The 27,858-nt window shown below is 31.2% G+C and overlaps 1 protein-coding gene across 2 annotated transcripts; it reads right to left on the bottom strand.

Moving 5' to 3' along the window:
* LOC143227175 (uncharacterized) lies at positions 1 to 27,858 on the bottom strand. Of its 2 annotated transcripts, XM_076458675.1 has the most exons (13): positions 27,691 to 27,858; positions 25,602 to 25,794; positions 24,150 to 24,311; positions 22,881 to 23,031; positions 22,160 to 22,335; positions 20,490 to 20,569; positions 16,123 to 16,392; positions 15,638 to 15,913; positions 10,091 to 10,194; positions 6,878 to 6,954; positions 2,681 to 2,821; positions 1,893 to 2,066; positions 1 to 1,094 (listed from the first exon to the last, which is right to left on the bottom strand). In XM_076458675.1, the coding sequence occupies exons 2-13, from the start codon at positions 25,609 to 25,611 to the stop codon at positions 922 to 924; spliced, it is 1,794 nt and encodes a 597-aa protein (XP_076314790.1). In that variant the 5' UTR covers positions 25,612 to 25,794; positions 27,691 to 27,858; the 3' UTR covers positions 1 to 921. The 2 variants fall into 2 exon arrangements, with proteins under 2 accessions (XP_076314790.1, XP_076314791.1); XM_076458676.1 differs by lacking the exon at positions 15,638 to 15,913.

Below are 27,858 nucleotides of genomic sequence, written 5' to 3'. Positions count from 1 at the left end.
GTTAACATGACGGTACTTTAACCGCTTAAACTCTCAAGACATAGAACTTATGAATAACTTTTGTTTTCATATACGTTTCAGAATTTCCATTATTTACCTTGGTTAAGTCCTGAATTTTCTCATGTCCAGAAATGAAAATTCTAATGTTTGTAAAAGTATGAGTCATTTCCAGATATTTTCAACTCAGCATTAACATTAATATTTTAGTATCTTAAAATATATTAATTATCATTAACTAACTATACATAGAATAATGATTACACCTTAAACGGACTCAATAATTATTTTTATTTTTCAATTAAAATCAAACGAAGCTTCCAAATATAACAGTGAATCCCAACTATATAAATGTTGAATACAATAAATAAATCCTTAAATAGTGGTAATATCAACATATTTTCAGTTTTAGGATCACACCAAGCACATTGAATAATTTGATTAAATATAATACGATCCAAAAGTCAAACAATCAACACAGTTACAAAGGCAAATATTAAATGGTTTCTAAATTCAAAGTGTTATAAACAGTATTAAAATATAAGTCTCTCTGAAATATAGTGTCATCATAATCTATTAAACGTTCTTATCATTATTAAATAGTTATACATTCACTCTTCGAAGAAACTGATTGGATAAACACTTTTTTTCAATTCAATAAAAATCAAGCTTTCAACTATTATATTGGTTTATCAGCTGATAAATGTTAACTACAATAAGTTCATCTTTGAATAGTAATAACGTTTACTCACTTCAAAATGTAATCACGCTAAATTAAGCTACAGAATACAGATAGTTATGAAATAATTATGATAATTGTAACTAAAAATAAAGCTATTGTGTAAAACTGTGCAAAACATCATCCATTGCCAATTTCAACCAAGTATAACACTACATAATATCACGAATTAACATGTAAACCACTCATGCAGGTCTTGTAAAGACACTGTTTATATTGATAAGTGCAGGATGAACACCAATCATTTTTCTTTGTTTCATCTTCTTTCTCAACGTTATTATGATACACATCAGGACACTTACAACGACTGACACAGCCACTAGAATGTATATAATTATGCCATCTTTCGTTCTGTTTTCTGCAAAATAGGAAAAAACAAGTATATAAATTAATCGCAACATTAACTTTTTGTATATTAAATAGAAAATTTTGAATGGTTTATTTCGATTTTAACAATCTTTTTTGAACCCAATAATTTATTCTATTATTGTTGTTCTAGATTGTGCATTGGTACTGAATGCTTCATAACAGTCCGTGATGACGAAAAACCCACTTGAAGTAAAAACGTATTCTCAAGATAGCTGGTATGGGTATTAAAACTTTACTTAAAATAAAGTACAGAACAGTGTTTCGACCTTCTTAGGTCATCTTCAGGTTAAATAAAGTTTTAACACACATACCAGTTTCATAACTGTGTTTAATGTTTGTGGTTTAAAACGTTAACTAGATGTTAATATTTTTAACAATGGTTTGTGTATTATACTATTTTGCGACTGCATGAAAAGTATTTATTAAGTTCGTTGATGATTGTTTTCTCTCCAAACGATAGCAAGCATTCATAATTAAATAATCTAGACACTTCCAGAAGTGCTTTATAATTTACAAGAATAAAAAAAAACACGTTATTTTGATATGATAAGTAATGTAAGTTCACATTTTCAAGTACAATCAAGTTTCTATCATTGATCTGAATATGTAATATTTTTAAGCTCCATATTCTTATTTGAATGTACATAATATGCATGGAAATATTAATCAACAGCGTTTATCGATTGCAAACCTTGATAAAGTTCTTAATCGATGCAACGCCATATAAAAATTACCTCTTGCTAAATATTATATAAATAAATTTTGTAACAAAGTTTATGAAACTTACCTGACGATAAAGGTAAAGATACATTGTTAACAAAGAACAGATGAGGAATAACTTCCGCCAGATTACCGTCTTGATCTACAAAACGCAGTTCCTTCTTTCTAACAAGATTTTCAAGTCGACTTAGAACCATAGAGATGTGTTCTGATTTTATGACAAAAGTGACTACTTTGAAATCTGTAAATAAGTATCAAGTAAGAATTGTGAAGTTTTTAATCTATATTATTAAAGAAGCTGTTTGTTAGTGTGAAGTTTCCTTCATCATATTACTTTTAATGGTTTACAGTGAAAGAAATTGCAAATGTACGTGACTTAATATACGTCACATAATTAAAAATATAATAAGATGTAAGTTTTTACGAAGTATCTCTAAGGCATAATTGGTTTTCAGTTACGCACTTTTTAAATCTATATGATGACTATAAACAAAGATATTTTATCTATCATCACACACTAGCAGTCAGACTTTTTCATACGCTCTATCAAAAGGAAACCTACTCAACAAAGAAAACTACTAATATGACTTATTGTTAATCCCAAATCAGGCATACTGCTTCAATTTAGTTTCAGTATAGACACACACAAACATAGTAAATGTAAAATGCTAAGATAAATAATTTAAATATTTTGATACTTTTTCATGCAAAATTGTATTTTATTATGTGAGGTAATATGTTAAATTTAGCGGACTATTTTTAACCATGATAAATATTATTAATTCTCTGTTTCTATTTGTAAGAAACAAAACATCAATATTCAAGATGTTTCTCTCAATTTAAATCTTACACTACCTGATATTAACTCGATATTTATGATTCTTGATTCTTCAACCTCCAGAATATAAGCCAGATGATACCTTATGTGTGATTCTATCTCTCGATCTTCTCCCTTGAAAGTAGCATTGAAACCTAAGGTCACATGGACTGCTTCTCCTACCAGAGAAAGTCAATAATGGCAAAAACATATTAACATTTTGATCAAATTATTGTTATTCATCAGATATTATTTTATACATATCACTGATAGATTCAGGAAAAAGTACGTTGAATGGCTAAGAAAAAATTGAATGCTGTAATATTCAATCCTCTCATGAACATGATGTGCTGTACGACAAAGTAACTTCCTTTGTAATTCGGAAATAACTTAATTTTTCCCATACTTATAAATAAATGAATATAATACTTCATTGTTTAACGTATTACATTAGTTGCCTTTCATGGCTTCCTTAAATGTCATGGCCTTCCCCGTGTGAAAGTATTTTCCCATTGGATATTCAGTTGGGTCTGCTGTTTGAAATTTCACAGTAAGAAAGCAAAATCTGTAAATAACCAATTTACAAAACACAGATCTATCAATATCTAGTTTGGTATTCTACAACTGTTAAAATACTAATCTGAAACCTATTAATTCAAAGCAAGCAATAAATAGCATTCACTATTTAATTATTATAATGTATAATTATTCTTTGTTCTCAGTGAAAGATCAAGAATTCGCAGATTTTATGAAAATCCTACGCAGTGGGTTGCAGCCAATGCTGAATTCAGACGTCTAAAGTTTTCTGCTCCCAGTAAACTTACTGGAATACAGTTTGAAGCCTTCAGTGAACTAATTGTCACTGATATAATTACATATATTCTATTTCAATAAGAACACCTCTCCATCTTTTATTTTTGTATGTTTAACAAAGCTAAGATGTATTCAATGTTTGTTATTACATCATTGTTGCATCCAATAACCACTTATTTTATGAGAACGATATGCTCTAATGTATAATGTAATAGCACTCTGTGGCAAATGTTATATATTTATGCACCAAACTTAAAGTAGTCCAATAAAAATAAAAAAAGACTTGAATGTAAACAAGTCCATCATGAACATAGTGATGTTCGTTATATATAGGGAAAAAATGACTTTGCAAAAATAAAATTTAGGAACTCACACGAATCCTTATAATCATATGTAATTAAAGTAGTACAAAAATAAAAGCAGTATTTGAATTAATTTGGTGAGTGTGGCCATAGATTTGTTTAAGTGGAGAATGTTTTTTTTTCATTATCGAAGAATATGAAGGAATACATACAACATCATAAGGTGATATATGTAGTATTTTCTGTAAACATCTTAATCAAAAATCTATTCAGTATTGTTTCACTTTCATTGTGGAATCTATTGGGAATGACATAACACAGCAAATCAAGTAAAGCGATAAAACGTTTTTGCACCTTAACATCATAATTAAAATTTATAAAAATATAATCGCCCATATTAAAAGCATTGTAAATGAGTTACTTTATCTATCAGATTAGAAAAATAACTTAAATATGTACAGCTTTTCCTATACATACACTGTGACATCTTTTTTATGTATCATAAAAAGATAAATCATTAAATTAATATATACGTTTAATCTGGTATCAAAGTCTGTCTTGCAACTTGATTAATTGAATCGAGATGACAGACAGTTTAATCATTTATCTGAAAAACTTGCCAGTAGTTTTAAATTATTGTTTATGATGAAGAAATTTATAAACACAATTCAGCTGTAAATAACGTGAAGGAAGTAATCCACCACGTATAACCCTCGTGACCATGTAAGTACTTCGACAATATTTCGCAACATAGTAAGTTATTGTAATATATTCGATACGATCAATTTTAAAGAAAAACAATTAAAGGGATACAAGCAAAATATGACTTGCTTATACTGCAAAACATAAAATAACAATGTTTTGATTGTCCAGTTGCAATAAAAATAATTTTTTTCTTGTTACAAAAACTTGTGCTAAATTACTCTTAAGGCCACATAGATATATCTGTTTAAGATATTAACATTTATTAAGTGTCGCATCAGATAGCACGTAGATAACACAAACACTTAATATCTAACAGTCCTATTACATGTGTTTAGTTTAGATATGCTCTACTTTACTTTGTCATTAACTGCTACTTGCAAGACCTGGAAGTAGGTAAATTAAAATTTATGTAACAAATTTTACTTTTTCTTGTTCCTGGGCAGAAAGTGTTATTTCCCAATTACTTATGCCTAAAGTAAATGGAAAAAGACCTGTTTTTCTCTTCAAACTTTTCTCTAGTGACGTGGGTAATGAAATTTTCAAATTTACCCATTTTTCACAACATTCCAGGAAGATTTAGTGCTAAGTAGCTGATAGAGAATTTTCTCGACCTTACAATAACTTTCTAAAATGTTGTAGAACTTAGTATAATTTTCAAGTACCTTTTAGAATTTTCTAGAACTTTCCACTACTTATCACTTCAGTTTAGTTTTAGCTGCTTAAGTGAACACATAGACCTATCTGATTTTATCAGAGCTGGTATCAAAAAACTGCAAGCATCCTCCAGACGTATTCTGCTATATATGTGGCCTATTTATCAAGACAAAAGCGAAAAAGTACTTTATGATAGCATCTACTAAAATGTGTGAAGCCTACAAGGCATTTTTCGGCATGCCTGTCGGGGATAAAGACAAACCCTGGGCATTTAATTTTACTTGCAAACACTGCAAAAGAAAACCCAGAAGTTAAGACGGACATTTTTTGCTTCCTTGAATAATAATATTTAATATTAATGAACTTTTAGACCTTTAAAAATTTGGTGCACCTCAAAGAGGAATACAACAACATCAAACCTTGCTAGAAGCTTTGAAGTATGATGAGTATGGCTAGGAGATTGTCGGAGACTTCAAAACGGTGGCATTCCTGATGCGTCTCCAAGGAGGGTTTACCAAATTTCCCTGTTGTCTTTGCTTTGTGACAGCAGGGACTCCGCAGTGCACTACAACAGGAAGTATTGGCAACAACGGACCGAGTTCTCCGTGGGGAGGCACAATGTCAAGTGTGAGCCACTAGCGGACCTTCAGAAGGTGTTGTTTCCTCCATTGCACATAAAATTGGGTCTTATGAAACAATTTGTCACAACTCTTGATAAGGAGTCTGCAGCCTTCAAATACCTTCGAGACTTCATATCTAAGCTGTGTGAGGCAAAGGTCAAAGCTGGTGTTTTCTTTGGACCACAAATAAAGAAGATCCTGGAGCGCACAGAATTTCCCAAGAAGCTCAGTAGAAAAAACAAAAGCTTTGGACAGCTTTATCGCAGTGGTTCAGGGCTTCTTGGGCAATCACAAGGTCGAAAATTATGTGGAACTGGTTGAGGCTCTGGTGACAAACTATGACAAAATGGGCTGCAGGAATGTCACTCAAAGTCCATATCTTTGACACTCATCTTGATAAATTCAAGGAGAACATGGGAGTATACTCAGAGGAGCAAAGCAAGCGCTTCCACCCAGATATACTGGACATTGAACGATGCTACCGAATTGCGTATAACGAAAACATGATGGAAGTCTATATTTGGGGGCTGATATGTGAAAGTAATTTACATTACAGTCGCAAATTTTGAAAACCTACTCACTTCTAAACATTTCTGTAAAACTTTTGTATAAATATGTGTAAATCTTGATTCATATGTTGTTTTATTCAGACCTTATGTAAATGAAAATGTGCAAGTTTGCCCTTTTTACATAGAAAATAGGTGAATTTCTAAATTTCATTATTCAGGTCACTAAAGCAAAGTTTGAAGGAAATAGTGGCCATTTTATGTACTTTTACAACATAAGCAATGAAGGAATAACACATACTATCCAGGAACAAAATTTGTGTTACATAGTGTTATTAGGTTGGTAAGAAAACCCAGGTCAACTAAAACACTATTTGTATCAGAACTCAAGGTAATCCGAAGAAGATGTGGTTTAACTGACAAATATTCTCTTGAAACAGAATTGGCCACAAAAGTCGTAAGACATTCTACTGAAATTAAGTACATATGGTTGTGTTGAAGACAAATTTAAGCTTTAATGAGTCTTAGTTACCATACATGAACATGAAGCTTCTTATATGTCTGGAATAACCATTTTTAGGTATAAAGGGTACACGAACTAATGTTTATATGAAATGGTTGCTCATGGATCTTACCTGTCAGTAAATCCTGTAATACATTGGAGTTGAAATTTACTGTACTGGATTCAGTGTTTTCAGACTTTCTGAAAACTCTGGAAAAGAGTATTAGTGAAAGTAAATAATTACATCCAAATGAAGCTGAATGAATAAACAAAATCATGAGGAAGACTTGAGTTATAAACAGCAAATCCCAACCTCTGATTAATCATATTATAACCATTATGCTTATAATAAAAGTAAAACATATACTCATAAAGGTATATAACAATAAACTGCGTTCGACTCGTAATCCGAGGGTCGCGGGTTAGAATCCCGGTCTCACTGAACATGCTCTCCTTTCAGCCGTGGGGGCGTTATAAAGTGATGGTCAATCCCACTATTCGTTGGTAAAAGAGTATCCCAAGAGTTTGCGGTCGGTAGTTATGACTAGTTGCCTTCCCTTTAGTCTTACACTGCTAAATTAGGGGCGGCTAGCGCAGATATCCCTTGAGTAGCTTTGCGCGAAATTCAAAACAAACAAACACACTACAGAAAATACAGTCATTTGTTTTATAGTGCTTAAATACATCGCTAGTCTTGAAAATCAAAACCACAGTTAACAAAACAGTCTAGTAGTTACCTTCATCATCTCATAGCTTTATGTAGTTACATTGCTCTCATTTTGAATGTTCTCCTACGTATAGACCAGATCCAAAGCAGAGGATATTCTTCAAATTTAGGTGCAACACCAACGTATTGTAATGTGTTCCTAATGTTCTTCACGTTAAAACGAAAGAGTGATTAATAATCAGTGGTATTTTTGAAACTGTCAATAAAATAACTTCGTGCCTTTAGCGTTCTTTGTCTGATAACGAATGTAGCAATTTGTTAAAAAGGAAAATTTTTTTACGTAGAGAAGTGAACAACGTTTCGATATTTTTGATCATCGTCAGGTTCACAAAGAAAGAGAGAGTTAACTGACCGGTTTAACTGTTTAAAAGGGGTTGTGTAACTGAGTGTAGGAATGTAGAGGGCGGGCTTAGATGTTTGAATATATAATTTTATATTATTTATTTTATTATTATTATTTATTATATTATTTTTAATATAGATATAAAGCTCATTGCGTAGCTTTGCGCTTAACAACAAAAAAATAAACAATTTATTTTACAAATTATACTCACCATCACTATAGATAATCAAAATTAAATAGTATAGAAATAAATGTCAATTGTTGCGTGAATTTAAATATTTGTATTCAAATTGAGAGAAGGAAAGCTAAAAGATTATTCTGTTGTAGTTTTGTGTTTAGCTGCGATGCGAACAAACATTTTCTTTCTGTAAAAATAACAACTTGATCAGTAATCTACTTAAAATCTTTACTGTAAACATTAAAACAGTAAGTATTGTATTTTTGTAAAAAGTTTAAAGTACTCAATCATTACTAAAATCACTAAAATGTCTAGTTATAAAAACTTAATAAGATGGTTGAAATAATTCTCAGTTATTACTTTGTTATAAATAACTATTTTTCTTCAATTACACCTAAAAATATATTTTTTCTGCAGTCATAAACTACTGCGGTATAAAATGTTCACAGGGATATTTCCAGTGATATTACATATTCTTTTTTTCGTAACCTTTTGTCACTATGAATTTGGATAAAATGTTACATTTATTAAATTGAAACGAAATTGTATCATGAATTCATTTTTTACCTATTTTAAATGCGAACTGTGATTGGATATTCAATTGTTTAAATTTATATCAAAGTATTTTATCAGCAAATATCAAACAACCTAGCTTTTCACAAACGTAATATATCTCAACAGAACTTTATGGATAGAAATTTTGGATTGTAAACTTTGGAAGAAGAGAAACATAACATTCATCAGTATTGATAAGTTGACCATATTAACGTTTTGCATTTATAATATTATGTTTCCTATGTCTAGATCTCAAAAATTAATTTTGTGCAACACGAATGAAAACAAATTTCATTAATAAATGAATAATAGGCACAAAGGAACCATTGAACCATGTAATTATATAGCCATAGGTACACTTCTTTGTGTGAAGAGAGCGATTATTCATAAAAAAGGTATTTCATATTAAGAGGTACAAGATGAACAATATATTTATCAGTAAAACCACAAACATGTACTGAGTTTATTTTACAACAAAATACATGGTCAGATCGGTGTACATATGTATGGGGTGAGATAATAAGCAGCTCAGATTTTAAAATGAAATTTGTATGAAATGTTAGTTAATGCCATAATTCGTTAACGAGCTCAGTAACTTGAAATAAAACGTTAGTTATATTTACAGGATGTATTAATAATTTTAGTTTATTTGTAACAACTTATTTGAGCGTAGTTAATATGAATATCATAAGGTTAATATTCTTGAACATTTTTGTGCTCGAATTTGTTTTGCATGAGTCTGCTATAAATTATGAACAATCCTACACATTGCAAGAATAATATTGTATAATATCGTGATGGCATTGTTTAACATCAGAAAGATATTTATATAACACCTTGTGTGACAACTTGTTTGGTTTGTTTGAATTTCGCGCAAAGCTACATCAGAGTTATCTGCGTTAGCCGTCTCTTAGTGAGTAGTGGAAGATTGACCGTCACATTATAACGCTTCCACGGCTGAAAAGGCGAGCATTTTTGGTGTGACGGTAATTTGAACCCACGACCTTCAGATTACGAGTTGCGTGCCTTTACCATCTGGCCATACCATACAAACGTGATAAAGATGAAAACTTGGAATAAATACATCCATGATAGAGGTAAACACTACAAATACAATTATTATTTTCACCGACAAGCACAGTTATTATAAATATAGTTAAATAATCCATGTACACATATATATATTCTTAAAGAACTTTAAATCTCCCAGAGGTTATAAGGCTATATTTCACAATTCAGCCAGAAGCATGGGACAATTTACTTGTACTAATCAAATATTACTACTGTAGAAAAACAACCGAAAGTACGTTATTTGTAAGTCTGTTCAATAGTAGGAATACTAAAACAATGAACTAGTTATTTCACGCACAGGCACTTTTGAATTAAGAGAATAAATCATCAGTGATGTTACCTAAAAATAAGTCTCTATATAAATGCGTAACTAGTGACAAAACAAAGTTTTGTTACATTTTATGTTTATTACATGTTGTTTTATTTGTGTTTTATTGTGTTGAAAACGTAAATTTAAAATAGTAATACTTGCCCTATATATTTCCTTATAAGACAATTACATTCTATACGTTCCTGCGTGATTTCCAAGTTCAGACATGGCGTTGCTTCCCAAAGATACGTGTTCCAAGCTATACACTACAAAGACAAACACACACAAAAAAAAAACAAGATCGTGATTATCATTTTAAAACAATTGTACTCAAAAGTATAAGCTTATGTTTTGGTCATACTCCATCTATTTAAAACCAATATCAGAAATACTAAAACCTTCTATGACCCAGGTTGTTAGTTATGTATCATTACTGCTAGGGTTTTTTACGTGCATAATTGTACATAAAATTAGAGCACTAGTTTCAGCTATATTCTATTTAAAATAACATTATTATTAAACTTACGTTGACCACTATGTAAAGCAATGAATTCAAAAAAGACCAAACTCTTGAACTCTACATTTCAAGTTTTAGATCCTCTATATTTTGAAATTCATTACACCTCTTGTTTGTGATCACGTGTGCTAACTTTTATAAGTGTTCACTAAATAATCGTTATGTGAAACACATATTTCTATAAATATGCACATACTCTTAGAGTTTTTACATCCTAACTATTTATGATTCTTTGAATCTCGGAAATGGTACTTCCAATATGAAAGTCTCATTATGAGACACATAGACTAAATTTTCACTTAAATTCCAGATTTAAAAACTGTACAAGGACTTTCTGAGGCCTTCTACACTGAATAATGAAGGTTGGAAGTCATTTCTAACGTTGCGATAGTAGACGAGTTATATCATTATTAATATTTTATATAATTTTGCAACCCTTACGTGAAATATCAGATGGAAACTTTGTTTTCGAATAGTTTAAAATAACGCAGTTGTGGTTCACAATGGCGTTAAAACGTATTTTATTAGGTATATTACATAAAACACTGTAACTAGTTAACATGTTATTATGTAATGTTTACCTTTAAAAAGTGTTGACGGAAGTTTAAGAATATATTTCATACACAATAACTCAATGATAAAAGCTTAAACACATTATCACTATTTCTTATTTTATTTCAAAAAAGTAAAACTTATATTCTACACATTTATTATAAAGTAGTATAATTCAGATTTCATTTTTGTTTTCGTAGAGTTTTTTAAGTTTTAGAAATAAATTTATATTTGTATGAAAGAGATGTGTGTGTGTGTGTGTTTTCTTATAGCAAAGTCACCTTGGGCTATCTGCTGAGTCCATCGAACCCTTGTTGTTGTTTTGAATTAAGCACAAAGCTACACAATGGGCTATCTGTGCTCTGCCCACCACGGGTATCGAAACCCGGATTTTGGCGTTGTAGGTCCGCAGACATACCGCTAAGCCACTGGGGAGCCCCATCGAACCTCTGATTTTAACGTTGTAAATCCGAAGACTTACCGCTGTACCAGCAAGGGACATATGAAAGAGATATTGAAGCCTTTCTTTCCTAGCCAATTATAAAATTCAACCTCGTTTATTAGTCATCAAAAATAAAGTTTTTCTGCTTGTAAATGAATAACTTAGATGTAATAGACTAGAAAAGAAGTCGATGTTAGATAGTCAACACTAAACATCGCAAACTCTTGAGCAACTCTAATCGAATAGTGGGATTGATCGTCCCATTACAATTCTCCCACATTAACGGGATTCAGACCAGCAGCTACAAGTCAAGGCCTCAGTCTCGAAGTCATGCGGTAACGAAATAACTATGAATGTATAAGGACATAGGGTGACCAGATAAATAATATAACAGTCATTGCTGGAAGGTTCAAAATCTCATTGCATTTGACTTTTCTACCTAGAGAATAATAACGAAAGGTAGGTAATGCTGGTGATCGGTTACCTTCAGTGATGTCGAGAAAACCCACTTGTAGATCAAAATATATATGTAAAAACGGCTCGTTTGGGTTGAAAAAATATTTTACGTAGAGGAGCGAACAACGTTCTGACCTTCTTCGGTCATCGTCAGGTTCACAAATAAAGAAAGAGGTAACTGACCGGAAGTTGACCGCATGTTTGAAAGGGGTTGTGTAACTGAGTGTTGGAATGTAGAAAGCGGTATTAGATGTTTGAATATATAATTTTATTTATTTTATTATATTAATATTGGTATAAAGGCGTCCCTTTATATTGGTTTATTTTGGGTTTAAGTTGTTGTATAAGTAAGGCTTCTTTAATTTTGCGTTACTTTATGTTTGTTTTTTTAGTATTTGAGTATTTTCTATGATTATATTGTATTTATTTGATTTGCAGTGTTCGAAAACGTGTGAAGGTGACTTTTATGTTCTTTGAATCTGATTTCCATTTTTCTACTTGTTGCTCAGCCCACCGAGAAGAATCGAACCCCTGATTTTAGCGTTGTAAACCCGGAGACATACCGCTGTACTAGCGGGCATAAAGTCGTAGTTATCACATTGTATTTTATAAAAAATGTTGGTGTGGTGTTTGTCAGTGTAGTTTTTACATAGTATAGACCTCAGTTTTGTGCTTGGTTTTTGAATAAATTTGGTATTAACTGGAATTTCATATTCTGTTACTAGTTTTTGCCAAATGTTGGTTATTTGTCTGCTGATGTCGGGAATATATGGTATGCAGCAGTATATGGTTTCGTGATTTTTTTATTCGTGAGATATATTTACTTTTGTTGGTCGATTTTGCTTTCTGTCTAGGTGTGTGCGTATAATGTTTTCTACGGTTTGTGGAGGAAACTTATTCATGTTGATGAAGTATTGTTTTATTTTGTCTAATTCATCGTTAATTTTATCTAGTGAGCATAGTTTTATGACTGTGTTTATTTGGTTTCTTAGTATGTTGAATTTTTTTTTGTTTCATGTGCTGAGTCCCAAGGAATGTATAGTCCAGTATGGGTGATTTTTCGGTGTATTTCTGTTTTGAGTTGTGTGTTGGTTCTTGTAATTTTGAGGTTAAGAAATGATATGTGATTGCTTTCTTCCTGTTCACATGTGAAGTTAATGTTGGGATGTATAGAGTTAATGTGATTGAAAAAATTAAGTATATGTTCTGTAGATCTGAATCCCGCAACCGTGTCATCTACATATCTGTACCAGTATAGTAGTGGATGTAATACTGTGTTAATTGCTTGTGTTTCAACTTGTGTCATAAAAATATTGGCTAGAACTGGTGATACTGGGTTGCCCATGCTTAGGCAATTTGTTTGTATATAGTTGTGGTTGTTAAACATGAAGTTTGTCTTTATCGTGGTTAATTCTATGAGGGTTGCTAATTGGTTGCTTGGAATGTTATAGTTGGATTAGGGTCTCGGATATAGAGTTCTAAGGCTTCAGTGGTTGGAACTTCTGTAAAGAGGGATATTACATCGAAACTGGCTATTAAGGCTTTATGATTCAGTTGATTTAGATTAGACTTGAAATTAAAAGAGTCTTTGATGAATGAGCTGGCTGATGTTACGTATTTGGAGAATGCCCATGCTATGTATTTACCAAGATTGTAATTAAACGATTCATATATGGACATTATTGGTCGTAATGGACAATCTGGTTTATGAGGTTTAGGGATGCCGTATATTTGTGGTGTGCGTGAGTCAGTTTTACGTAGGTAGGAATAAAGTGTTTGTGAAATTGTGTTGGTTTTTTTCATTTGTAGTAGTAATTTGTTTAGTTGCGTCTCGTGTGTCTTTCTTGGATTTGTGTGTATTGGTTTAAATTTGTTCGTGTCTGATAGGATGTTCTTCATTTTTTGGATGTATTCATTCGTGTTCATTATGACAATGGCATTACCTTTATCTGCTTTTAGAATTTTTATGTTTTTGTCTTGTTTTAGGTTTTTAATGGATTTAATGTCTCTTTTAGTAAGATTGTTTTTTAGCTTTCTGTTTTGTAAAATTATGTTGATGGTGTTGTGAGAAAATTCTTTGAAAAAATCGTTTAAGATGTTGTTTTTAGGTGTTTCTGGAAAATATAAATTTTTAATTTTACCTGGGCAGTTTGGCTTTTGGATGTCAATAAAATTATCTAAGTTGTCTTCTTTCTGTTGGTTGTTTTCTTGTTTTTGTTTTCTGTAGAAAATACACTCGCTGTAGAAAAGTCTCCTCGCTAGTTCTTCTGAACATGTTTTGATTTCTATGGTTGGAATGTACCTAGGTGCTATTGCGAAGTTGAGTCCTTTGTTCATATGTGAACAGGAAGAAAGCAATCAAATATCATTTCTTAACCTAAAAATTACAAGAACCAACACACAATTCAAAACAGAAATACACCGAAAAATCACCCATACTGGACTATGCATTCCTTGGGACTCAGCACATGAAACAAAAAAAAATCAACATACTAAGAAAGCAAATAAACACAACCATAAAACTATGCTCACCAGATAAAATTAATGATGAATTAGACAAAATAAAACAATACTTCATCAACATCAATAAGTTTCCTCCACAAACCGTAGAAAACATTATACGCACACACCTAGACAGAAAGCAAAATCGACCAACAATAAGTAAATATATCTCACGAATCAAAAAATCACGAAACCATATACTGCTGCATACCATATATTCCCGACATCAGCAGACAAATAACCAACATTTGGCAAAAACTAGTAACAGAATATGAAGTTCCAGTTAATACCAAATTTATTCAAAAACCAGGCACAAAACTGAGGTCTATACTATGTAAAAACTACACTGACAAACACCACACCAACATTATTTATAAAATACAATGTGATAATTGCCACGACTACCATATTGGAGAAACAAGTAGAAAAATGGAAACCAGATTCAAAGAACATAAAAAATCACCTTCACACATTTTCGAACACCGCAAGTCAAATAAACACAACATAATCATAGAAAACACTCAAATACTAAATAAAGAAACAAACATAAACAAACGCAGAATTAAAGAAGCTTTACTTATACAACAACTTAAACCCAAAATAAACCAATATAAAGGGACGCCTTTATACCTATATTAAATATAATAAAATAAAATTATATATTCAAACATCTAACACCGCCCTCTACATTCCGACACTCAGTTACACAACCCCTTTCAAACATGTGGCCAGCTTCCGGTCAGTTACCTCTTTCTTTCTTTGTGAACCTGACGATGACCGAAGAAGATCAAAACGTTGTTCGCTCCTCTACGTAAAATATTTTCTCAGCCCAAACAAGCCGTTTTTACATTTGTATTGATCGGTTACCTTGTTTTTAAAGGCTATTTCTTAATTAAAAGCAGAATAGATGAAAAGTTAATAAAACTACTTAACTGTTCCAGTAAAAAGCTGACAGAAATAACAAGCTCATTATACAATATAGGTTAATAATCAGGTTAAACAGACCTCAATATTCTAAGCATATCTAGAAAACGTGCGAGTCTCTTTGAGGTACATATAACACGAAGTAATTGATAAAACTTATCAGAATTCTCGAAATATTTTTGTTCTTTTGAGAAGGAGAGGGTAGAAAAGTGTACCATTTCAGTGTGTGTTTATTTGTATCACATATAAAACATCTGAAAATAAATAGCCCGAGAAAGAATACTACCGTGTATTTCCTTCAGATTGTGAAACTAACCTGTGGTTTGTCCACTTCATCTATTCTAGTCAGATATGAAAATGTCATTATTACACTTTTATTGTTGAGTTGCCTTTCTAACTCATTGTCTAAAGTCCATATTTTAAAATGAATAATTGGACTGAGTGGCAAACCAAGTGAAGCTCTCTTTATGTCACTTTCTTCCAGAAATGTAGAAGGTGAGTGGATGCACATAAAAACATTAAAACTGTCAAGATGACATTTCTCTTCATTTTTACATAGCCAGGAATTTATCTCAGTTATTATTCCTAATACCTGAAATAACAGACATAAATTTACTGAAATGACAGATGTTCTGAAAGTTAATCGATAAAAATTTTGTAAACAGAATATCACAAGCAACATTAATTAAAGTAAGCAATGACTAAATAATGCACCAAATTATTAACACTTCCTACAATTTTAATATAAAATTCAAATTGTTATTTTATATATTTAAGGCTTTAATTTAAAAAATAACTTACCACATAAAATCCCTTACTTCCGATTCTTCTTATGAACATACGAAAAGGTTCATTGTTCAAACCTGCTGCATAAATTTGCGAGCCATAAAAGGCTGTGTTTCCAGTAGTCGATAACAGCTCTAAGCTAGAATAGTAATCAATGTCCACACTAGTGAGCATTAAGTTCAACAGTGCTTCACTAGTGTCTTGTTTGTTCGCTACATGGTTATACCTCTCATATAAGATCATTTCTCTCTTCAATAACTCATAAACGTTTAGCAGAATTTTAATCTGAAATTGTGAAATTAATTTATGTAAGAAATACATATAAATTGTTTAAACTACTATTAGTCGTAAAAATCAAATAATCTTGTTTATGTTCTTCCTCGATAATATTTTAACAAATTTCATAAGAAAGAGAAATAACTGGAAAATGTTTCGTCTTTATCAAATGTAACAGTTTTGAAAATTCTTCCAAACTTAATCGTCTCTATAAAGAGTGCTCTTCTGAAGTACACTGCTGTAAGGATTTGTGATATACTTTTAGCCTTAATAAGAAGTTTAGTGAATATGAATTGATATAAAAATGGATTTTCTAATTTCATAAAAAAGTAAATCCATTCTTAATATAAGCATTCATAATTGCGACCAATAAATTAATTTGAATATATATATATATATATATTTTACTGTTCCAAAAATTTAGGATATAAAATCAAAACTGTAAAACCTACAGCATCGCTAATTTTACTGCATTTTGAGAAAATATTATAGATTATAACAACTGAAATTTTGTATGAAATGTTAATTATATATTTAACTACAATAGTAAGATTGTAGGTGAGAAAACACTTACATAAATACTAAATGTTTCGTGTGTAGGTTATATCACAATGTAAATTGTTTTCATTATACATTCGCGCCCTGCATTTACAGAGTCTAGTGTGTTTTGAATGGAAATGAAAACAAGCGTAGTTAAGTTTTCACAAACTATCGATTTTATTATAAAAAAACGTAACAAATTAGTTTTAAACAGAAAAGTAAATATTACCTATGTTTGAGATTTAAAGAAAACTTAAAGTTACAGTGGCTATTAACCAGGGAATTTTGTTGTTTAAATCAATCGTTGTTCAATTACTGTTAAGACATAAATTCTTTAGGAAAACTACTATTTTACAGACAAGAAATCGAAAAAAAACAATGTACTCGTAAACAAAACAGTATCAGAGTTATTTCAGTAAGTTTATACAGAGCTACAACGATAAAATATTTGCAGTTGACAAAATGCAAATTGCTAATTGTACAACGTACCACTAAAACAAATCTAAAGGGATCACATTTAAAATTGGATTTTGATATCTGAAATAGCCTAATATGTAGCTTTGTGCTTACCAAACTAAGTCTAATTTTACGTTTGAGGTAAACAGAAACAAAGAGAGAGAATTTTCTTACAAAAACAATTAAAATGTAATTTATGATATATATATTTTTTAAATGCTAGGTTTGATTATCTCACAATATTGGTTTAAGATATAAGATTTTGTGAAGTTATATGAAAATATTAAATTTGTCTGAATTAAAAATTGTATTCATAAAGGCAGGCTGGTTAACACTAGCTTTGCAAGCACGAATTTTACGTCACCCGCTGGGATAAAGATAAGTTTTCGAATTTACGAGGGTTCAATACCCTTTCGGTAGACACAACAGATAGTACAGTGTGGCTTTGCTATAAGAAAACACAAATACATAATTTATTTTACTGATAGGCCTAGATGTTCATTTTCATGCAGGCTAGAGAGCGTTTATTTGTTTGTTTTTGAATTTCGCGCAACACTAATTTCTGGATTAGTTTGTTTGGAAACAGCAACACAAGGGCTATCTGCGCTAGCCGTCCCTAATTTAGCAGTGTAAGACTAGAGGGGAGGTAGCTAGTCATCACCACCCACCGCAAACTCTTGTGCTACTCTTTTACCAACGAATAGTAGGATTGACTGTCACATTATAATTCCCCCACGGCTGAAAGGGCAAGCATGTTTGGTGCGACGGGGATGTAAACCCGCGACCCTCAGATTACGAGTCGCACGCCTTAACCCATTTGACCATGCCGGGCCTAGAGGGCGTTTAGCCTTCCCAAGTAGATTAAAGTACAGTAACTGCAGCAGTGTCATTATACGAGGGTGAGGTTTTTTGGTAGTTTGCCTTTTTCTAAATGCACATAAGTATTTTAATCTGAATGTAAATTTTAAACTTGCTATGAGTTCATGTTGAGTGTAATACCTGTATGTCTATTAATTTAGATAAATGTTATTTTAACAGGGTGCACTGTATCCCAAGATAACAAAGAATACAGAGACACGTGGGATGTTTGTTAACAACTTGTTCGAAGAATTCAAATGCAACTTTCATATGGAAAAATATGTAATACACGCATATTTCCTTCAACTTATACTTAGAACAATTTTAATCGAACTCGTTGAGCACAGAATACACTGCCGTGTACATAAGATCTACAATTACCGTTAAGCCTGAGGACAGTAATGTCCTTTCATTTGCATGGCGAGACCAATCGTCACTCTTATATTTACGAAACAAACAGAAAGAAAAAACGGCTCTTCTCTATCGAGCTAATGCACATTCTCAGTTTACTCTTAGGTATTCATAATTAACCAGTTCACCATTTCTGGTAATCCAAGATATATCTGAATTGGAAGAAACCTGATAACAGAAGCATTTGTGATCAATACATATTGACATATTATTAATGGTGCTCTCTATTCATTACAATTAAAACTTTTTTTGTTTACAATGCATTTATTTACTTTCAGTTAATATATTTCCACATGTCTTTAGTCTCCTTTTACATTAAATAATTGCATTAATATGTTCTGTAACAGATATAAAGAATACAGTACAATTAAAAATACTACTAGAAACGTAGTATTATAGGCTGTTGTTTTTAACTAGTAATTATTAATCGTAGTATTCATACTGCGTTAAAAATTAGAAAGTGTCAACTTTTTTTAAAAAAATTTGCACTAGAAAGGTGTTCAGATTGTTTTCCCTCTCCTTAAGGAATTCATTCTATCAAAATTAAACAACGTACAGGGCTCAAAATATTTATAAATTTTATTGATATGAACTGTAATATGTTTATATTAAAAGTGATACCGTCGTTTATCAATAAATATCATAGTCTTTAAGAAGTCCAGTTTCTCAGAACTGCACTAAAAAGTACATTAATAAAAATATTATCAAACTGTCGCGTGCAGTTCTAATGAAAGTTAAACTCTTGTTGCAAGAAGAGCTATTTCATTTAAATTTGTGTTAAATAATAAATAAATAATTGTTGTATATACTAAACATATTTTTCTGATGTTCGGAATCTTGAATACTCAATGTCAATTTTATATATTTTTTATTTGTGGTGCCATTCAGTATATGGAACAGGAGTTTTAATAGTCTAGCATTAGAATAATGGTTAAAGTTTACGACAAAATTTTAATATTTTAAAATGTTTAAGGTCTTTTAAACAAGAAACATATTGCACTGTTTTTATACGTGTATTAATATTAACGTTCACAAATGTACAAGATTTTATTAAAGAAGAAAATAAAAACTAGTTGCTAAAGTAGACTTCATCAACGGAAGATGGGCGCCATACTAATTTTACCATATTAATTTGAGCTTTTATTGTCATAAATGGTGTTTAAGTGTGCATCGTTAAGTTTATCATTTCTTTGTAAGGGCCTTAAGTTTTTCCAAATTATTTTTTCATCTATTTTAAGATCGTTCTCCTTCCCACAATTCTCTTATAGTGAAGAGTGGTAATAATATGGGACATTATGGGTTTAATCACTAGTATTTTTCGTTATCCTTTATTAGTGAATCTTTTTTCGAAAACCTTTTTTGAAACATTGCAGCTGAAGTACGAAAGTAATTGCCAAAAGCTAGATGATGAAAAGGATTGTTGTTACAAAACGTGTTGCTTACTTCAAATGGCTCAATAGCAAGTTAAGGGTATTTTACGTTAAGTTTCAAAATTCAATCTCTTAGCGGGAACAGTAAAAATAATCCAATGAGCAGTTTTACGTTTAATAACTAGAAGTAATACGAAAAATCAAGAAAATAAATACTAATAAAATTGTATAATGAATAATTAATAAAATGTTAAGAACTATTTGATTTCTTGTAACAGACATTTTAGTTTAGTACAAATGCACAATATTTATAAATGGCAAACGCTTTGTTTATTTCCATTACAGATTCAAATAATGGATGCAACTGATGTTATCGTTGTACATATTAGTGAAAATAGAAATGAAATTTGTGGATGACACATATTTTGAAAGAAAAACATATACTAACTCAAAATTAGAAGATAATCTTACCTGTCTTTCTGACAAGGAATAACATTCAGCATTACCGGGACGAATTAAGAGTCTTGTACCTGCACCTACTTGCCAAAACTCTATAAGAAAAACAACACAAGAATTTTTAACGTTTTATATCACCTGAAATTATCGAGCCAGAACTTAACAACAGTAAATACTAATTGGATATAAACTTCATATCGTAAAAATAAATTAAATAACATTGTCGCACTATAATACAGGTCAGCCATCTCCTGCGGCTTTCAGCTTTCATGAAAAGCTGTACCCTATCCTAACCCCAACAATGTAACAATTCCAAAATATACATAATGTATTTGACAAATATACTTTGTGCAACTCAATTTTGTCTTATTACATACTTGTATTAAAATTTTATTTTCTTCATTGAATGATTAACTGGAAGCACTGTTTACTTTATCAGAGTTTTAGATGTTTGTTTTATGATTTAAGCTATATGCATATAATTAACACTTGAAATGTGTATTCCTCAGATTTTAGAATTATTTAGTTTTGTTAAGAAAATGAAGTTGTGGCTAGTGTAGATGTACGAGTAAGAAAGTAGTATTAGTTTCATTCAGTTTATTTCTAGCAAATGAAAAGAAGGTCATAGAAGGTAAGATGACCCAGTTACATTAGATCTTTCTCACTTAACTTAATTGAACACAGTTAGTATTTGGCGATGACTAGAAAACCCACTTGTAGAGAAATATATATGTAGAAACGGCTGATTTGGGTTGGGAAATTTTTCATGCGGAGGAGAGAACAACGTTTCGACCTTCTTCAGCCATCGTCAGGTCGAAACGTTGTTCGCTCCTCCGCGGCCCGGCATGGCCTAGCGCGTAAAGCGTGCGACTCGTAATCCGAGGGTCGCGGGTTCGCGCCCGCGTCGCGCTAAACATGCTCGCCCTCCCAACCGTGGGGGTGTATAATGTGACGGTCAATCCCACTATTCGTTGGTGAAGAGTAGCCCAAGAGTTGGCGGTGGGTGGTGATGACTAGCTGCCTTCCCTCTAGTCTTACACTGCTAAATTAGGGACGGCTAACACAGATAGCCCTCGAGTAGCTTTGTGCGAAATTTCCAAACAAACAAACAAACAAACGCTCCTCCGCATGAAAAAATGTCTCAACCCAAACTAGCCGTTTCTACATATACAGTTATTATTTATTGTGTTCCGTGTCCTTGGTGGCGACACTTTGAATTAAAGCGTTAAAAGCGGGTAATGCAGAAATATCCAATTGTGTAAGTTAATAACTTAGAAGAAAATTAATAAATAAAAACAAATTTTACTATTATGTTTTTTTACGAAATAGGTTTTGTTTTGCCTGTAAGAGGGAACTATCTTATTTTAAACGGTTTGTTTAATTTAATTTAAAAACAAAATCATGATTGCGTTTTAGAAATATTTGTCTTTAAAATAGTCTAATAATACACCCATTAATAAAAAAGCATGCAATTACTTCAAATGCACAACTAAAAGTAATAATATAGGATGTTTACAAAGTTATAGAGATGATACTGTGGCAGTACCTAAGTTCAAACTTCAGAAACATTTTAAGAAAGTTCTTTGTAAAATATTTTCAGAACCATTCTCTGAAGAACGATCGAAAAAAACACACCTTAAAACTTTATATGGATACTTCCTTAATGAATAGTAACTAACTCTTACCTGAAAATGGTGACATTCTGCGACACTTTTTTTTTTCTAATAACTCAACCATTACAACAATTAGTCGATGTAGCGCTGCCTTCATTCTATCTGATATAACTTCACTCGGAAATATATTCAGTACATCACTCAAGACATCAAACACTTCATTTAAAAGATACGGTACTCTAAAAAGACTACAAAATAAACACGAATTTAGTGAAAGCATTTCAGACAAGAGATTCATAAACAGCTGCTTCCTTTAATTTCTCTCATGCAAGTCTTCGTTTAAATATATTGTTAAGAAAAATGCATCTAAAAATATTTCCCCTATATATATTTATATAAAGTAATGATTTATACACCCTTGTTGATTAAGTGAAGTATAATAGCACATATCAGGCCTACTCAAAACTCGGAATAAATAAGCGACAAATACAGTTGCGATAAATACTGAAACCATTCAGTTGTGTCTGGAAAAGCAACTTTTGAGAATAAAAAACCCAACCAAACATTGTTAGGTGCTGACATTTTTATTATCACAACATTTGTTCAAATGTATATAAGAAAATATACTCGTACCACAAATATTTTTAAAAAATAACAATTAAATGTAATCACGATGAATTAGATAATATAGTATTAAAATAAGTGTTAAACTTTATAGAAACATGTATCTATTTGCAATGTTTGTATATTAAAGAGAAATTTTATATAAAAAAATGTAAACACAGTAAATTACCTTCTGCTGTAATATTCAAGCGTATTTATAGCCGCTTTAGAACATAATAGGTAAATTTGCCGTTTTGAAAAATCCAGACTGGAAAGATGTTGCCTCAGTTCAAACGTTTTCATAATTATGCTTGCCAGAGCCAAACTACGTTGAAAGTTACCTATGTAAATTTTACGGAAGAATATTTATATATGTAAATAATTATTCTCTCCTGTTGAATCAGAAGTTTCAATGCATTTTTACACTATTTTAGTATTATTTGTCAAACCTTAGAATGGTGGAAATAGCAAATACGAAACTAACAAGAGACATAATAATTTTCTAGATATAAATACTTTATTCCTAGAAACACTTGCATCAAGTATGTACCCCAAATCCCCAGTTAGTATAGCGGTAAGTTTACGGATTTACAATGCTAAACTCAGGGGTTTGATACCCCTCAGTGGACTCAGCAGATAGCCCGATGTGGCTTTGCTATAAGAAAAACACACACGTCCACATAACGTAACATTTTCCCTTATTATTGTGCTTTCATAAAGTACTATACCAATATTGAGAACACATTCTTAATCTGTGAGATTTACAGCTAGATTGTTATTAAGCATGAAGTTACACAAAGGCTTATCTGTGCTATACCCATTACGGGTATCGAAATTCGTTGTATAGCAGTAGATGTCCGCAGACATTCGGTTGTGCCACTGGAGAGTTACAGCTAGAAATTACACCTTGTGAAAAAATTCTCTAAAAGGGACAGAGTTTTGGAAAAAATTTTGCTGAACAAGTTCATCCGTGATGTTGGTTCGTTATAAAAGTAATGGCAGATCCTGTTACTTGATTGAAAGAACTGAACAAAGTTCTTGTAGTGCTGGTTGGCAGCCTTTCCTCTAGTCACATTTCAAACTTAACGGCTGCTTTAACTCAATTCTTGGTTCACATGACATCTCAAATGAGCACAGAATTGGTTTATATGACTTGTTAAGTAAGCATAAGATATTGTTCAGGTTGAAAATTTCTCTTTCATCTTATTTGCAAATCTAATCAGGAAATTATGTGCATTTCCAACGTTTTTATAAGAATTAAACTTTCCCGTTTTGTTTACAATAACGGTATAAACTTCTATAAATTATCCACAATTACCTAATCTTAACATAAACAGAACTATTAGCGTCATTTCCGAAATTATATAAAATTACCATTTTTGAACTCAAGTATGATCTGTTAGACAAACTGAACAAATAACAGACTTTCTTAGGAAGATATAAAACGGAGAATACTCACGTTTGTTCATTTCTTCTTGAAGTTCACCTGCTACATCGGCTGTTCCAATAGTGGTATCATTTTGTGGACACTCTATAGTTACGGAAGTTGTGAAGTCACCGCATATTTTATTCCAATCGCATACGTAAACAGAAACAAGGAGTATTTCATTCGTATCTTGCCCTATTTTAAACAGAAACACATTTAATAGCACTAACGTAAAGCAGTTTATTCCACAAGAATTTCGATTTATAAGATTTCCTTGAAGGTTAATACAGAAGCATTGAACTACTTATTTGGATAATGAAATGACCCACTGAAAATATAAATATAAATTCACTTTTTATCACATGTTCAATACTATACTATTTTTCGGGAGAATATTACGAAAAAAAACAAACTTGCAGCTAGATACAATATTTATTTTGTTAAAAAATATATCACCATCTTCCAAAATGTAATTACATTCAAATGAAGAAAACTATCTACTTTTTTTATTTACTTAAAGTGTATAAACATAGCATATTTAAAAACTTCCAAGATACGTTAGCAAATTGATCCATTACTTCACCTCCAAGATAAGTTTTGTATTTTCATGTATAATAATTTCCTAGAGAAGCGTAAAGTAGCTGGTTTAGCAATAGCTTCAGTAGTTGATTTAGTAATTAATGTATCAGAACTATGGTTTAAATAAACTGAAAATTTACAGTGGAGGATTGTTTGTTTGTTTTTGAATTTCGTGGAAAGTTACACGAGGGCTATATGTGCTACCCGTCCCTAATTTAGCAATGTAAGACTAGAGGGAAGACAACTAGTCATCACCACACGCCGCCAACTCTTGTGCTACTCTTTTACTCACGATTAGTGGGATTGATCGTACCATTATAACTCCCCACGGCTGAAAGGCCGAGCATGTTTGGTGTGACGATGATTCGAACCCGCGACCCTTATTTTACGAGTCGAACGCTTTAACCATCTGGTCATGCTGGACTTACAGTAGAGGAAGACAGTTTTGTTAATTTTACAACGGAAGGACCCCTGGTGGAGTTGCGGTAGGATGATGAAATTATAACTCTGGAAGCTTGATTTCTATTCTCCGTGGGCTAAACAACAACAGTACAACCAAAAGAAGAAATGTTTGGCATATTTTACATAACGCATACAATTAAAAGTGTTAACAACCTTAAAATACAAAACGAAACTCTTTGAAATAACTCAATTTTATATATAATTAACCAACTGATTTTCAAAAAACACATGACCTAAAATTCGTTTTAAATTTATCCTTCCAGACAAGGTAAATAGAATTATCATTTAGCTACGTATAAGGCAAATTGAGGCTTTGAACAATGATGAGAAATAAAAGTTCTGAATGCTGTATGTATTCTGTATTTGGTAATTTAGTATGAATTACAAGATATAAAAAGATAAATTTGATATTGATTACATAACTTCAATAAAAATAAAACTTACCACAAGGCATTCTCACATTATTTAAACGTGGGGCATGACCTTTCACTGTTGCTATGGTTATATCTTCAGGATCATTTGCAATCCGGTAAGTAAACCTGTAGCTAAGTGGATGACTATGAGGTTCTGTGAACCACCCCTGAGTTGCATCGAGCGTGAATTGTGTAACGAGAGCAATACCGGATTTTGGTGAAACCTATGTTGTGTCAAAAAGTTATTACTTATAAAAAATATAGGCTGTTCAAAGTAATTTTTTTCTGATTACATTGATTTAAAACTGAAAGTAATTAATCATATTCTTTTTATGATGAAACGATATTTGAAAAAAGCATTTGAAATATATTCATTTATTTCATACTTAGACGATTCGTTAAGATGCAAACCTAATTAATATATAATTGATTGTTATTAATACTAAAAAGCGATTTAAATTTGAAAACTATTTTAAACTGTTAATAAATAAAACGCTCGAGTGTTTATAAATATCTTCTGTGAAACATTTTTGAACAAAACATCTCATGATTCATAAAAGTAGAATTCTGAATTGTATTACATCATTCTCTTTTACACTACTTACTCTACTGCAAGTTCTCTCTTCTTTACGATTTGTTAAGAGGAAAATTTATTGTATGAACTCTAACATCGTTATCTGTATTGCATAATTCAGTAGTATAGGTGTGATAAGTAAGTGCTTTGTTAGTGTTGTTACGTATCAGAATTTCCATTTGGTGAAAACCGTTCCACTGTATTGAAGTACTAAACTTCAATGTGATTAGCATCTTAAAATACAATCAAATTTATAGAGAAAACTAACTACCCTCTAGTTTATTGCATAATGTAGAACTAATAAGGGTATGGTGGCTACAAGAAATCTGTTACATTAGTGGAGCACTATTTAGATTAATTTTATGCATGTAAAAAATATAACTATTTTTGTGACTCTCTTTAAACCTTAATGAAATTTGTATGACTGAAAAGTTATTTTCCTATCTGTTTACCACTTACATAATGTTAAGTGCATCAGATGATAGTCAGAATAGGTTAAGATAAAGCTCAATTAAACAGCAGTGTGATCATTCATTTGGTATTGATAAGATTATATCAAAACGTTTTTCTAGTGACTGAAACGTTTTGTTAATTTTTAAGTCCATTTTTTTTGTAAATGTAAATTAATGAGGTATGAAAACCTAAATTTTTGTTGTAAAATATCTGTTTATTGTGGTGAGTAATTAACGATTAAAAGTCAATAAATATAACAGTTATTTTCCATTATAAGAATATTAGTTTGTTTTTTCTTATTTCTTTTGTTCTATGTTACTGTAAAGTAACGTAACATTTATACCCAGCTTTATGAGAGATAGATACTATTAAATGACTGATTAAGGTAATGCATATAATAAAAAAATAACAGTTTGAAATTCGAATTATATTTAACAGCTTGTAAATATATTTTAAACGTAGTTGATTTTTAATAAGATGGAGAGTGTTTAATACATGACTGAAGGAGTAATTTGCAAGAAAGGATTTCTTTGTAAGGAGTGTTAGCTGGTAGAACAGCGGTAATTCAAAGAACTAGGAAGTTAAAATCCACAGTTTTCGATTTATGGCGTTAAACGCAGCAGCTAACTCAATTTTGCTTTGCTAAAAGCGGTGAGAGTTTTAAAAACAGCAGAATAAGTTGACCTGATTATAGTGTAATTGTGATGATAATTTTTTAATCTACCAAACAACAAGCAAGTAACCCAATACGATATTCAGGATAAATATTTATGTTATATAGTTAGAACAACCACAATTTTATGTTAGTAGGGTAGAGAAGAGAACAAGAACCTGAACGCTCATCACGCAAATTGATTATTTTTTAAAATAAATGAAAATCAAGTTGAAATTCAAAAATAAAACAGTAATAAGCCTTTATTGTTAATATATAAAACACTTAAGTTTTGCAATAAACAAAACCTACTAATCTCAATTAAGATTGAACAACAGGATTAATGGAAACCTGCCATCTGAAACACAGAAGAATGAAAATGGCAAACATATCAGTAAAGGTGAAGTAAAACTATGACCTCATTTTGTAAATAACACTTACATATTTCTACGTAAGGCAGTTGTAGAATAGTAGGTAGACATCACACTGTAATGAAACTCTTCCTTAAATAACACTGGAAGAAACTTTTATTACGCAATATGCATTCCCCAATTTCGCAAAATGTTTATCCTGTGTCCATATACATTTGCTATAGAGCTAACAATTTTC

The sequence above is a fragment of the Tachypleus tridentatus genome, chromosome 9, assembly GCF_004210375.1.
Source record: "Tachypleus tridentatus isolate NWPU-2018 chromosome 9, ASM421037v1, whole genome shotgun sequence".
Lineage (NCBI taxonomy): Eukaryota > Metazoa > Arthropoda > Merostomata > Xiphosura > Limulidae > Tachypleus > Tachypleus tridentatus.
Note: the sequence above shows the minus strand (reverse complement) of the source record. Positions and strands in the feature narration are given on the sequence as shown.